Source organism: Neolamprologus brichardi, chromosome 7, assembly GCF_056152115.1.
Source record: "Neolamprologus brichardi isolate AB-2024 chromosome 7, ASM5615211v1, whole genome shotgun sequence".
NCBI lineage: Eukaryota > Metazoa > Chordata > Actinopteri > Cichliformes > Cichlidae > Neolamprologus > Neolamprologus brichardi.
Window position 1 is genome coordinate 66,215,193 of NC_142110.1, and position 15,415 is coordinate 66,230,607.

A 15,415-nucleotide genomic window follows, 5' to 3' on the forward strand; every position below is an offset into this window, starting at 1 on the left:
GCAGACCAATAGGCCTGCGAGCTCCTGAAATACACCCGGCCCAGCCCTGCTCTGCAAAACGCCCTCCCTGTGAGAGCCCTTCATGCCTCCATGCTGTGTTTGTGTATATGGAATAAACTTAAAGGAGCATGAATACTTTTTATGTCTTCAGAAGGCTTTGGACAGATTTAATATATGTTTTGATCTTTAACTCAAAGGGAGCATTTTAAGCCCTGCAGCATCACAACAAATGGAAATCTTCAGCTTTCCTGTAAAACCCAACGTTAAATTATTATGTGTTTCCTTCTTTACTGTTTTATGTATTTTGTTTAATTATTTAACTTGAATTTTTCTATGAAAAGTGGCCAAAATTTCAAATTTGTAGTGTATGTGTTTTAAAGTTTAAGCTGCAGATTCCTCTAAACACCCAGGTTTACAAAACAAGTGTCTATTATTGGCTCCGAATGATGTCATTAAGCGTGGCTAGCCCTAACAGGGTCATCACAAAGCTCTCCCTTTGACCAAATAAGCACCGCCCACCTGCTGATCAAAGCTTTTGTTTGAGATTCACAGCCAATCAGAAGAAAGTTCGTAAAATGAGGGGCTACACCAAGCCCAGCTTAATTTAAAGAAGGATTATTTTGAGCCACAAATTACACAAAGCTACGCTAACATAGTTTAAAAATAAAAACATTGAAATGCTTCCAACGTGTGAACATTTCTGCAACATGATTTTTTACTTGCAACAGGGTAAGATGAGCTTACTTTGATAATCTCTAAAGTCTAAACTGTTTGGAATCAGATGTTTTTTCTTTACATGCAGAAACTGTTTGAAAGCTAGAAAGACGAGATTGAATCGTTGCTTCTTTGTGTGGAAAATATCTAAAAAGGATTTTTTATTTTGCTTGCTCTCTGAAAACATGATGTTTTGGGTTCAACAGCAAAAACTGCTCGAACTTTTGTAAATGTTATTGTGCATTTAGAAATGTAATTACTTTTTTAAAAGAAGTATCATTTATATAGGTTTCATTGTTTGCTCTCTTAACTATCAGTTTTAAAAAACTGCAGCATTATACACAGTGTATTCTGCTTTTTAACATTCACATGACAACGGATGCATCAGAGACCAAGTTGGGGTTCATAAGTTGCCCAAGGACACCTCGGTAAGAACTCCAGACTAGAGCACACAGAGATTGAACCAACAACCATCCAATTAGCAGATGAGCTGCTCTACAGCCAACTCAATGACACCAAGGAGGGACAACGAGAGAGGAAGAAAAATGGACCGAATGCAGCTGTAGGCGTATGTGGATGTGTTGATTCTTACTGCCGTGCATCCAGTAGAGTCGCTACGGCCAGTTTATGACATCCTGAGTCTGGTAGAGAAGTTTTCATGACACAAACGTGCTCCCATTTGAGGTGTATGGAACAAGTGGGTGTTTCTCCTGCTGTGATGTCAGATCCTGGTACTGATGTGACTGTATGAGCACCAAGTCCCCTTCAGAGGACTCTGACCAACAGAACATCCAAGTAAACCAGGAACTATGAGATAAAAACATGGGCAGCATGTGATGCAGGTCCAGCTGTACATGGAACATGCTAGTGATGGCAAACCGTCTGTCCTGCAGTCAGGACACGCGAGTTGTCCCTAACATTGCAGGTTTCCAAAAGAAAACAATCACCAGTAACAACTTGTTTACTGTATATGACCCTTGGCCTGCAACTGCAGAAAGAAAGCTGTCCATGATGGGACCAGTGCAGAGGAATAAACCTGAGCTTCCTCCTGCACTTGTGTCAAATATGGACACACCTTTGTCCTCATGAAAGTTTGCCTTCACTCAGACCCATGCCCTGGTGTTCCCACCATGCCAAAATATAGAAAACTGTCAGGTAATGAGTTGGAATAAAGTTGAATAAAACCTTGAAACACAGAGATGGATGATATTTTATATTTATGGCTTTATAAACAGTCAAAGCAAACAGGGTCATTTTTGAGCCCAGAGGACAACAGATGTGATTATTTGCTGCCAGTAAAAAACTTAAAAACAGCTTCCTAAATGAACTTTGACATAAACCCGTCTGTGATCATCTGTTAAAGCAGCCGACTCTGGTTGTGAAACGATAATCACAATAACTGATGATTTAATTTATTTTTTACCCAAAAACAAAGACACATTTCATATAAATAAGGTTTTATCAGACTTAAATTTGAAATGGAAAAAAGAAATAGTGTCAAAATGTTTGAATTAAGTTTTAATTAAAAGTGGGGGAAAAATCCACTTCATATTAATTAAGTATCAATCAAACCAGATGGGGACATTTTTGACCCCTGAGGACCACAGCTGTGATTATGTGCTGCCATATAAAATTTATAAATGCTTCAAAAAACATTGTCACTAAAGTTCAACACACAGCACTTTGTAGTTAGTCAGATAGTCAAAATAATCTGAACATTTAAATATTTTATTTTCTCAATTTGTTTTTGCTCAAAAACAGAGTGTACTTTATGTAAACAAGGTCTGGTGGCCCTAAAATGTATAATGTTGGGTAAATGTTGTGTTAATGTGTTGGTCTTAAGTAAAACTCAGGTGTAACACTGAATTGATCGACAATTTATACTTTATACTTTAAAAAACAGTCAAATGAAGTGGGGACATTTCTGACCCCTGAGCACCACAGGTGTATGGAAATCAGGAGGACATTATGAAGGTAAAGCCTCACTTTCAGATGATGCCTGCGGCTGGACGTCATTTTCTTTCCCCTGTGAGACAGAGATTAGAAAATTACCATCAGAGCTGAAATGACCGACTGTAATTTTGGTAATTCAGTTCCTTATTTTACGCAACAGCTTTCTATGTCTACAAATCTGCTTCTAGATGTCGTGGATCGCTGACCCCGGGTTGGGAGTTTGTTTTGAGTTTTCTTTAGCTTTTAATTGTGATCATCTTTGTCACATTATTCGGTGCTGCTTTCAGTTCCAAGTGCGAGCAGCTGACCTAGAGTTTGTCTTAGAGCTGTTTGTGTTCTGGTTTCACATGTTCTGGTGGTACTGCAGCATTTCTTGGTTTCAGACTGGTTTATTTGTCCCTCGTTTTTTCCACTTCGCTTGTGTTTCTGCATCAAGCTCATACGTCTTCGTCCAGGTCTCACTGTTAGGTAGTTCCTGTTTTATTTTGATAGTCCCTTGTCCTGTGTGTGTCATGTTCACCTCTCACTCTCACTGATAAGTGCTATTTTTCTAAGTATAAAGTGCTTCCTGTGCAATCATCTTAAAGAAGGTGAACCAGAAGCAGGAGTAAGAAAAGAAGAAGAAGATGGGGGAGAGACAAAAGGAAGTGAAGAGGAGGAGGAAGGAGAAGGAGGAGAAACACAGAAGAAGGGGAAGACTTGGAAAAAATAAGGAGAAAATGAAAAAAGTAAAATTGTACTCACTCAGTCATTTTGTCTGTTTGTGATCTTCACACCCTGCAGAGACAGAAAACACTCGTTAGTCAAACGCGAAGAGTGAAAAGTAACAGAACTCTGCCTGACTCACAGCTCAGCTGGACACACCTGTTATTGATTGGGTGCCCTTTGACCTCCAGCGAGAAACACGATGCGCTTTACTATCACGGAAAATCACACTGCCATAAACCAGCTAATTTTGGACAGGAGGGGTCAGGTGTCCAGGAGCGCTCGACAGTTGTCCCCTCTGAAGACATTTCTGCCTGGAATTTAAGTTCCAACGATCTGAGCACTAAATGTCACCGGCAGATGAACCGAGTGTGGCAGCGAGTGCACAGTGAGAGCAGCTAACAGATATCAACATCCTGCAGCCATGCCAGGCACCAAAGTGTGTGCCCAGGTCACCGTCTGGAGAATGAGTATGCATCCGTCATCAAAATACAAATCCTCACTTTCACAGCACAACCTAAAAGACACAAACTGAGTCCTGTGAGCTAAGCGTCACTAATTTAGCTCAAAGATGCATTAGAAAGACTCAAATCATTTAGGACTGATCATAGAAAAACACGACACATTCCTTAAACTTGGTCAGCAGAACGTGCAGGAAACGACTCTTCTTCACCTCTAAATAAAACCATTTTCTCCATTTTTTTTCATGATGGTAGGATCTATATGATCTATCCTGATTTGATGTGATCTCTAAATGATTTGAGGAATGGCAGGTCTATAATATCCAAAAACTCCAACCAAATCTGTGTGCAGATTTAAGCTTAAGTGGTAAAACAAACGCATCTTCGAACATTTTCCAAGCCTCAAGTCTTGACAGTTTCCTCAGCAGCGTGCAAGCTGCAAAGCAAACATCAATAAGAGCTCTGCAACACCAAAATCCACATTTTAACCCGTCTGCATGTCCAGTATCATCTCCTGTCTGAATAACCATCGTAAGAGTCAGCTCCAGCTAACTGCTCCTTCTCTCTCTCTCTAAACACAGCATCAGAGGTCAGAGGTCACATCTGCAGCAACATCTTTAAAAACAAAAAAATTAGTCCTTCGTGCTTAAAAAGCCTCTCCAGAACGCCCGGACCCCCCACCTCTTGAGCAGCCCTCCCTGTATTGTTCCCTGACAGTGAGTGAAGCTACAGGAGAAATTCTCACCTACTGAGCAAGACGAGGAAGAAGAACAGGGAGGGAGACACAGCTAAGTCTCAAACAGTAAAGATTAAACAGAGTATATAGGCTATAAAGTGCTGGCTCAGCAGGAGAGCCAGCCCTCTTTATGGTAGACCATCAGGCTCCAGAAATACCACGAGGAACCTCATAAATTTCTACTGGAGGAAGTCGCCTCCCTGGACGGGAGGCTGGACAGACGCTATCAGGTTCCCACCCGCAGAGGCCAGCGGAGGGACGAAGCAATTGTCACACAACAGTCAAACGGAGTGGCTGACATAATTCAATCTCACTGATTCCCACTGAGCTCTGAGAACAGCATGTGAAGCTGTTAGACACAATCAAGTTCAGCTGTCGTTAAAATGAGGCTTCAGCACCAAGCTACTCTTCACACACATGACATCACTGGTGTCCTGTCCAGGGTTAAGTGTAGGGGTGAGGGGGAGGGTGAATTAAATTCGCCCCTTTTTAAAATGTTAATGCCGAAATGAAAGTACAATTGTCCTGTAATTTCAGAAAATGTCCCTACAAACTGTGCGAATGTTGCGAAACAACAAGAACCATCACCCTCGATGGGTCACCGGCAGAGATGATAATCCGATTACTTTTTTCAAGTAACGAGTAAAGTAAGGGATTACTATCGCAAAAACGGTAATTAGATTACCGTTACTTTCCCGTAGGAACGCTGCGTTACTGCGTTACTAAAATTGTGATTTTTTTGCGAGAATGTCTCATGACAGTGACGTAAGCGAGTGCGACGTTCGTGACAACAGCTGTGTGCAGATCAACAATGGATCATATATCGAGTGCAGAGAGAGTATGAGCGTGCAGCGTTTAAAGCGTGGAAGTACTGACCTTACTTTGAGTTTGATTCCATAAAAAGTGACAAAAACATTAGTGTCCGTTGTGCGTGGGAAGAAAACTTCTTTTTACAGCAAAAAACCCTAAACCTCCAAGCAAGCACCGAGTAGCTACGACGTAATGGGAAACTCACAGAGAAACTCGCGGATTCTTCCACTGACGGCTGCACACCTGCACCAGGGTAAACCTCCGCCTACCCCACTCCTGCTTTACAGGTGAAAATAGAGCAACAGGACCGCTAGTCTTTGACTTTATTTATTTTCTGCTGTGTTTTACTTGCATCTATTTGAAAGACTGAGTGTAAACACACAAACTATTTTATTTTATGTGCTGGAATGTGCAGAAAATAAGTTTAAATGTTAAACAAATTTCTTCCAGTCAGAGAATGTTGCATATAATTATATTTTTGCTTGATGCATAAAGTTAAAAGATTAAAACTAATAAAACAAGTTTTAAAAAGAGACTTTTCCATTTGATTACATTTTGTATGATGGATTATGCAGAAAAAGTAGAATTGGGCTGAAAGATCTATCACTTTATCACCTATTCAGGTTGTAAATCGTGTTTTTAAAAAGTAACTAAGTAATTAATTACTTTTGAAAATAAGTAATCAGTAAAGTAACGGGATTACTTTTGGGGGAAGTAATCAGTAATTAGTTACTGATTACTTTTTTCAAGTAACTTGACCAACACTGGTCACCGGTGACGAGGTGAACGTTAAGAGGCTAAACACGAAATCAAACCATAAAAACTGACAGCCAACTTAAAATCAGCTCTTTGAGCAAAGAGGGCCATGGATTTTGTTCCACACCCTTGGTAGAGTCAGTGTGCCAAATACAGAGCAAACAAAAACACTCAAAAAAAACTACAACAAAACTAAATCTGAGAAAATGGCATCAAACAAAGTCGGACTTAAGAAGACAGTTTAATACTGATGAGTTTTATGAGCTTAAAGCCATAATGCTGATGGTCATTTTGAAATTTGGACATATATTTTGTAAAATTTAAAAAAAGTCATAAATAAAAATCTAATATTTAACCTCCTAGGACCTGGCGTCCACATATGTGGACATCACATTCTGGGTTATTTAGACCACAATACTCATTTTGCTCTACAAGGGCCTGATATCCACTTACAAGGACATTATAATGCTACTGTTCTATCGCAATTTCCAACAAATATCCTCATATGTTGCTCTCATTTCTCTTAGAAACAAAAAATCAGGTGAAAAAGAAAATCTGGTAATTCTTTGTTTTTACATTCATCAGGCCCCAATGTGCCCAATAATCAAAGAGAAATTAAAAATGCATGCTGTGGAAGAGTTTGGGTCTTAGGAGGTTAAATGAAACAAATTAACGTGTAAATGTAACAAATTAACATGTAAATGTAAGTTAAAATGTATAAATGAAGCAAAACAACTCATTTGGCATCATTTTGGCTTTTTCCTCTTTGCTTACAGACGGAATTCGAAAGAAAATTTCCTTCCTTCAGTTTTTGGTGGATTACATTACAAATATAAAAATGACAGTGAAATAATATTTGACGGTAACTTAGTTTTTGCAGCAGGCTACTTCAATTTAATAAAAGTATGTCTTAATATTTATGCTTACCACATATAGATGCAACACCAGTATAATACCCTGCGCTACTACCTATAATAAGCACATTAATAAGCAGTAATATTTCAACACGAATGTACTAAATGTTCGATTTTGTCTTGACTATCCAAATATTAGTATTTAAGTTTTTTTTTTTTTAATGCACATTAAGTTTGAAATTCATCGCACCAGGTCGCCTATGAGGGGAATCAGGAAAGTGAAAGTAAGACAGGGAATGTAACTTGACCAATCATCGTTTTGTTAGTGGTCTTTATGTTCTGTTTCTATCACTGAATGCATTAATGATGACTTATTGTTATTATTGTTGATTTATTGTTAATAGAAGCTGAAAACAGTCTGATTGACTGCATTCTTCCTTAGAACTTTAAATCAAAACAGAAACATTTGAAAGTTCAATCAATTTCTGATGTTTAACACAACCATTGTTAGCTGTTCCCCTCTCAGCCATGACATTCACAAATGCAAAGATATCTAAACATACCCGATACACCAACTATGTTGAGAAATCCCTACTTAATTTATACGAGTTATTTAACATAAAAACTGTAAATATTGTAAGGAATGAAGACAAATTGAATGCAGTGGTTAAACAAAGAGTGATGAAGGTCAAAAGAGTAACAGCACTCACCATTTGTAGAACTCTGTGCGGCTGCAGCTTTATTGGTGATCAAATATGATTTGATTACAAACGATTGATCAATAAATTCCAGGTATGACGAAAAAAATCTGTCAGCAAAAGCTGAGTCTTGAGTCAGATAGTTGAGTCTTCTAGGACTCAAACTAAAAAGAGAAGATGTAAAAGAAGAAAACGGAGCCAGCAAATAAAGGATGAAAAGGCTCTCTACTGACATCTGGTGGTTCAACATCTGCACAACACATCTCAGTTTCTAACTGCCTATTTGGAAATGTAAGTTATGTTAAAGTCATCTTACACCTGGAAAAAAAAAGCTTTTTCTGGTTTAGATTTCTGATTGAACCTGATTGAACTCAGGAGTAAGTGAATATACAACAGCCCGTATAAATTAGCCCGACTTAAATTAGCCGTTAAAATAAAAAAAGACCGCCTTGAAAAAAGTGCAGCTTCACAGCATTGCCTTATTCCAAAAAGAACATTTAATTGCACGTAAGAGATGAGAGGCAACAGTGATGAAGAGCTGTAACACCCCAGAATGAGCAAAACAAAAGTTGGATGAGAAAGTCTTTAAGAGGTCTCAAACATCTTCTTCCTGTCAGCCTTGTCCTCAATGTTCTTGCGCCAGTCGCCCACCACCTCAGCAGACTGCAGGACACAAACACAGCCCACCGTCAGCAACAGTTAACTGCTTTTAGCTCTCTTAAACAATCAGCCTGCAAACACTCACCTCATCCTTCACCTCCTTCTTGACCTGCTTCAGGTTGGCCCTGAGGTCCATGTTTACCGTGTGTTTGGAGCCCAGCAGAGCTTTAAGCATGGCGTCGGCACTCATACGCACTTTCTTCAAGGCAGGTTTCTTCACTCCGGCCAGCTCGATGACCTTCATCTTCAGTTCATTGATCTGAAGTCAAAAGGAGAAGCTCAAAGGCTGAACAGAGCAGATAAACACAGACCCACGTATACTGCAGCCAGTGTTGGGGAGTAACGGAATACATGTACCGCCGTTACGTATTTAAAATACAAAATATGAGTAACTGTATTCTGTTACAGTTACCGTTTAAAAAGGTGGTATTTAGAATACAGTTACTTTGTTGAAATAAATGGATTACACGGCGGTACTTCCCTGTTTCATATTGTGGCGGGTCAGGACTGTTTGGGTTTTGTTTGACAGCTACGTTCTGTTGTTCCAGGCGGCAGCGTTACGGTTGCCATGGTTACAGGGTGACGCTCTCTCTGCGTGTTTCCTGGGTGAGAGAGCGCCTGTTGTTGTTGTGCTAAGCTAACAGGCAGAATGCTACAGGTATAGCTCTAAAGAATGTAGCATCATGGGCAGTGTAGTCCGTGCTGCAGGGAGAATGGACTGCCATACCCGTTATGTGTCTGTGAGCGAGGGAGGGAGAAAAAGGAAAAGTACGAGCTGTCATTGAGCAAAAACGGGAGCTGGAAGCATGTAAATATAATAATAACCACTGCAGCCAAGAAGAGAGCCTGACGAGCCCAGTTGTAAGTAAGCTATTAAGACTCGACTGTACACCGTGTTCGTGTTTTCCTCCAAAAACAATAAGTTCCTTTAGAGCAGCCTTTCAACGCCTCTCTCTGTCTCTGCTAGCAAAGTTGACCCAGACAACAAAGTAAAGCTAGTTTTCGGCTACGAGCCCGACACGAACCCACCGTATTAGCCAGAGGTCCCTTTACTACGGTTCGGAGCCGCGGACCTTCAGTAACAGTAATAAATCACAGCAATAGTACATTCATGTAGTTGTAAACAGCATGATAATATATTAAGTAATCCAAAGTATTCAGAATACGTTACTCTCATTGAGTAACGTAACGGAATACGTTACAGAATACATTTTGGGGCATGTATTCTGTAATCTGTAATGGAATACATTTTAAAAGTAACCTTCCCAACACTGACTGCAGCACACAATCTGCTAAAAGGAGGACAGATGCACACAATCCTCCACCTCTTTGTCGGCCTTTTCCACTTTGACCTGGGTGTCGTATCTCTCCTCGTCAATCTTATCAATGGCCTGATGCAGTTTTTTGCAGAAGTCCTGTCGAGAATTAAAAAAGCAAACAGATGCAGTTGTTGTGATATAAACAGCCCATCATGTAAGAGTGAGGTTGATGTTCTTACCATCAGAGCTGCCTGGTCTCTGCTCAGGTCGAGGGCGGCACAGTTCTCTGCGAGGTAAGCTTCTTTGGTGACGATGATTTCAGCGGCTTCCTGCTCGAGCAAGTTGGCAGCGATTTGCAGCATTAAACTCTGAAAGAGGACGACAAAGAGATTCCACATTATTACTGCTGTGTGTTGTACTGTTGTTCTTGATGCTGCTTCATTTACTTTCGGGGCCACTTCGATGCAGCGCTGATAATCTTAGCAGAGTCTTACCTTGAGATGATGCCTGCGGCTTGACGTCATCTTCTTTCCCCTTTAATTCATAAAGACGCGACATATTTAAAACAACATTCGAGTATTCTGATGTAAACTCTTCACAAAATGATGAATGTGACATCCTGATTGGCTCTTTCAAAGCGTTTTACACAGAATAAACTGTTCTCACTCCCAAAGCGTAACATTTTACGCTAGGTGACAAATCGTCAACATATTACGTTTTCGGCTACCCACCACGTTCCTAAATGACGACCTCGGAAAAATGAGGAAATATGAGAACCGTATGGACTCAATCTACACATGTTCGCTCTTTTTCTTCAAATCGCTTAGAAACACGCTATTTAACATCATTTAAGTCCTGTTTAAGGTGAGGAAAAAGGTTATGGTTAGGGCTAGGGATAAGGTTAGGTTTAGGGCTGGAATACAGGGCTGGAACGTCGATTGCGGCCATAACCCGCTGCGTACCATAACAACGCTGAAAGTCTCCTTTCGCGTTCCTCAGGAACGCTGCGGGACGTGACAAAACGTCGCCATGTTACGCCTCGGGAGTGAGAACGGGCTGGAATAAACATACTCACTCAGACATTGTGGCTTCCTTCAGGTTTCTGACTCTGGTAATAATCCGAAAAAAATAAAGAAGAAAATGAAAGCAAAGATTTGAGACAATGTAAATAAAAAAAGATTACATCCAGTAAATTCAAAATCTTAAATGTCACACCACATATGACCTCTAAACTCTTCTTCAAGGTTAATAGACTGTCAATGGAAAATTGTACTTAGTAGTCAGTATAGTCTTTTAATGATATAAGTTTGAGTATGGTAGAATACTGCATGTAATCATTTGTGTTTAGAAGTATATAGATGGTGGCATATTGAAAGAATGTTTCATCCTAGGAGGTCTGTAACATTCCAGGAGGTCTGTAACATTCCAGGATGTTCTGGCGTTCACCCCCACATCCTAGGAGTATGGGAGAGGTCGTACCTTGTCTTATTGTTTTACGGTAGGATTAACGTAGCTATATCTGTTTTAGTCTAAGTGCCTTTTGGTTTGATGAACTGCTGGACTTCGAGACCAGCAGGTGTAGGGAAGTCATTTATGGGGTCACACTCTGACACACACACACATGTACACCTCCAACATTTCAATGTATGGAACAAACGCTCACTGAAGCATATAAATAAAGACCAGGGCAGTCCTCAGTGCTTAGTCTCTGAGCCTCACTCTTGGTGTGTGAGTTCTGATGACTGCCCTTGCTAGCAAGAAAATCTGTGTGTTTCTCCTCTCTGATTCTCTGCTGAAGAAGTGTTTTAGAATATATCTCTTAACATAGACTGATCTGAAGATCAAAGTGATAATAATCCAATATAGAGCTGTTTAAAACTACGTTTCCTGCTGCCTTAGTTTGTACTGACAGCATTAGGAATATAAAGAAATATGGGAATTCAAAATCTATTCCAATTATACTTTGAATCCAAATATCACGTCACCTCTGACCTCATCTTTATTTTTACTGCACTACAAACTCCACAAAGTAGATTTAAAAAGAATAAAGAGATCAAAATGAATTTGAACGAAAAACAACACTATTCCCAAAAAAGTAAACTGCCCAGAGAGCGAGCTGAGGTTTGGGTGCCTGTCAGTTACCAAAGATGGTTTTACAGGCTGAATCGTGGGATGTTTTTTCACAGGACTCTTTTTTAAATTTAGATTTGCTATTAAAATGCAACTTGGTGTAGAAATATGTGTTAAAATCAATAAGTACATCACAAATACTCTTAAAGTTCAGTTTTGTTCTGCTCTTTTTTTTGATGTCTCCCTCTGGAAACTTCCCCCCGACAGCCTCCACGGGAGGTTTGTGCATTTTTGGTCATTTAAGAATAGAAACTTCAGGGTGAATCTTGTGCCAGCTGGGCCACTGCTAATCCTGGCTCAGTGTCAAAGGTCAACCATCACATGTCGGAGAGAAATGCAATCCAAAGGGGCGACATTGAGATGTGAAAATGATCAAACTGTTAAAAAAAAAGATTTAATTGATATTCTCTGTCATTTGATCACAGCTCATTAACTTTAGGACAACACCTGCATCAGACTGCTGCAGGCTTTTACACGTGTAGTTTATTCACTTTCACATTTTACTAATTATTTTACTGGCAGAGAAAATCGCTCATTATCTCTGTGCAGCGACATTTCCTCTTTCCTTTTGCCTTTCAGGTGAGCTCAGGTGGATGTGCTGGAAAGATAACGACGGTCTTGCACCATCTGATTTTTCTGTTCTTTGACCCTGCAGGCTGATGACTGTTTGAGTCGATTTATTTACAGATTCTAATGCAGTTGCATAACACTATATGTGCATTAATCACTAGTTTTAATACCATGTTAATAATTTAAAAAAATAAGAAGAAGCTTAATTGTGATGTTCAGGCTGAAAACGAGATAGAAATGTCTTTTAACCAGTTTGGAAAACTCGTTTTTGAAACAATAAATCAGTTTCTTGTTTATTTATAAATAAGGAAATCTAGTTTGTTTTTTTAATCTTACAGTAGTTTTATGTAGATTTTATAGTTTTATGCACATAATGTAAGGGTGAAAGATGGTAAAACCATAATATATAAACAGGAAACCTCCAAAAACGTTACTCACTACCTCAGTTATGATTGAAAAATTCAGTAATTCTGTACATAATAATTTTCTTATTGAATACATTCATTCAAGATTTATATATTGAAGGTTTTTTCACCTGTTAAAAGATTAATCTGCACCAGAATCACTAAATTCTATTTCCTGTGAGGATCAGCTTCACTTTAAGCATTAAGTAAAAGAGTTTCTCACCTACAAAGTGATGATGAGGAGGCCGGCAGAGACTGGCTGAAGGGCTGGGACGCAGTGAGGGAGTCACTGATTAAAAAGCTAACTCTGTGGGGTATATATGGGCTTGGACGGGGGTTTGGCTGTTCAACTTTTATGGCCATGAGAAACCCTGAGAGCAACCAGGCCAATCAGCTCCTGAAATGCCTTCATCCTTTGACCAGTCACCTCATAAATAGTCAATCCAAGGCGGTCAGCAGTCCTCTTTGGGACAGGTCAGGCTGACAGCTGGACACGAGGCACTATGCACAGGGAGATAAGGAAATGATGAGACTTAAGTCATACTTAATATGACTTAAAGTTTGGGATAATTTCTAGTTTAGGGCATTCAAAAATCAGCAAAACCAGCTGTGACTTAAACTGCACATACACCCTTTGTTATTAACCTTAATAATTCAGAGATTTGTGCAGAAACATGCTTTAAAATACAATCAGAACTTCCGTGATCCACAGTATCCGCTGCTGTGGTATGAAGTACTGGATGCAGACATTGTTAAAATACTCACGTTACATTGGCAGCAACTGAAAATAAAAAAGAGATAGAAATTTTAAAAACTGCAATAAATAGAAACAGTGAACATTTTCACATATAAGGCAAAGAAAGACAAATATGATAAAAACTGTGACTCACCTGAAAATGTCCATTTGAATGTGGTTTTGTAATCAACACAAAAACCCAAAATTTAGTAAAAAAACAAAAAACAAAACAAAGAACGTCTTTAAAAAAAACAGCAGGAAGTTACCCATCCTGTTCAGTCAGTTAGCATCATAGTCAGAAGTCATGGATCAGTCCTCCCAGATCTGCTTTGATAGACTGAAAATCCTAATTTTACTTTTATTTGAAACATTTTGACTGGATACATTTTTATGAGTTGATGGCGTTTGCAGAGGACTGCAGATAGAAAACTTTAAAGAAGTCCAGTGCAGGAAATCCTCTGCTGACCCCGTGTGGTCAGAGGTGTGTATTACCTGTTCTTCATCATGTTACTAGAGATCAGATGTGACTTAAACTTAACTGTTTATTTAAAAAGCCATACCGAATATTTATGACCAGCATTCATGGCTGACTGAGGAGTATATATATAGTAATAATTAAGAATAAACACTCTATGAACAAGTATTTTTAAAAAAGTGTAGAGATCTGTCACATGACCACATACAACTACATTCTGATATATATATATATATACAAAAGGGAAGCTGTATTGTAAATGCAGTATGTATGCAGTTCTATAGTGTAATGTTCAGATGTATAAAAAAAATTATGAATTTTAATTTTTCAATTCCAGAACTCATTTCTTGTTCATTATTGTTATGTTGTCATTTTTTCAGTTTTTGTAGACTGTATCTAAAAATGGTCACGCAGAGGTTTTATCTAATAAATGATAAGTGTAGAGCAAGTTTCCAACATAGCCAGACTGTCGTGGTTAGACCACAATTCTACACAGTGTGAGATAGTGGTGATAGTGTATTAGGCCCAACATTGTAATTTTGAGAAGAAAGGATCTGATTTAAGGAAAAAGATTAAAAAAAAAACTTTACAAAAATAAAAGTTTTCTTATCAAATAACCAAACTTTGCAAAGATGCATCAGTCTTACTAGACCACAGATAGCACTGCCTGCCATTTCTTATGGCATATCCATAAAAATATAAAATCATTATATTGTCACAAGCTTTCTTCAGTTTAAAGTTTAGCTAACAGGAAGTATATCACATTTACCAACTGAAGGCTGCCTGGCTAAATGGGAATCTACCCAACATCAGGAGACAACTGTCAGGTCAGTTTATCTGATTCATTGAGAAACTGCTTCTCAATCCTGGAGTTGTCTTGCTTCTGGTAAATGTTAGCTTTCCTGCTAACACAGACATTTTTGCTTTTGTACATCAGTAACTGTAGCATTCACTACAGTTTGCATATTCTGTTTTTAACAATGCAACTGTGGTCTGATAAAATCAATTCAATATTGCAAAGTGTGGGATTCTAGGTTACTCCTTTGAACATAGAAGGGTAGATTCACTGTCCATCTTTATATACAGTCTATAAGGGGGAGGGGCCTGTATTTTCTAAATACTGTGAAGTGTGAATTACAAAAGGAAAAGATTACATTCACTTTTCACAGCTCCCTGAACACACTATAACCCCTTCTATATATTTGCAAGTCGACATCACTGCTACACAAATGATGCCGTAGGAAAAACATGGATATTGTGTCTTGTCCCTCACTGACATGCACAGCACTACAAAGAGCACCTTCAAACAGAACTCGTTAACAATCAGCTGCAAGTTTTTGTTTTCAATTTTTAAACTTTTTTTTAATGTAAAACTTCACTTCAACGTGTCGTCATTGCAGAAAAAAATGCACTTTGGTTTCTGTTCCAAATCAACATTTGCTTTAATCACGGACAAAAACACAGAAAGACGAGCTCAGCACTGTAACAGTGCGC

The 15,415-nt window shown here is 38.9% G+C and overlaps 1 protein-coding gene across 2 annotated transcripts; it reads right to left on the bottom strand.

Annotated features, from left to right (window-relative positions):
• Positions 1–8,161: 8,161 nt before the first annotated feature.
• On the bottom strand, positions 8,162–15,388 carry LOC118455362 (troponin I, fast skeletal muscle-like). Of its 2 annotated transcripts, none has more exons than XM_087844169.1 (7): positions 12,934–15,388; positions 10,682–10,714; positions 10,101–10,140; positions 9,846–9,974; positions 9,673–9,762; positions 8,433–8,606; positions 8,162–8,350 (listed from the first exon to the last, which is right to left on the bottom strand). In XM_087844169.1, the coding sequence occupies exons 1-7, from the start codon at positions 13,071–13,073 to the stop codon at positions 8,273–8,275; spliced, it is 684 nt and encodes a 227-aa protein (XP_087700295.1). In that variant the 5' UTR covers positions 13,074–15,388; the 3' UTR covers positions 8,162–8,272. The 2 variants fall into 2 exon arrangements, with proteins under 2 accessions (XP_087700295.1, XP_087700296.1); XM_087844170.1 differs by having other exon boundaries at positions 12,938–13,011.
• Positions 15,389–15,415: the final 27 nt, after the last annotated feature.

Bases quoted from the DNA above. Each gene is read 5' to 3' on its own strand.
- LOC118455362 (XM_087844169.1), bottom strand. From the start codon at position 13,073: ATGGCCATAAAAGTTGAACAGCCAAACCCCCGTCCAAGCCCATATATA. The intron at 10,715-12,933 runs GTGAGAAACTCT...GATTATTACCAG, and splicing joins TCCTCATCATCACTTTGTAG to AGTCAGAAACCTGAAGGAAG. The intron at 9,975-10,100 runs GTAAGACTCTGC...GTCCTCTTTCAG, and splicing joins GCCGCAGGCATCATCTCAAG to AGTTTAATGCTGCAAATCGC.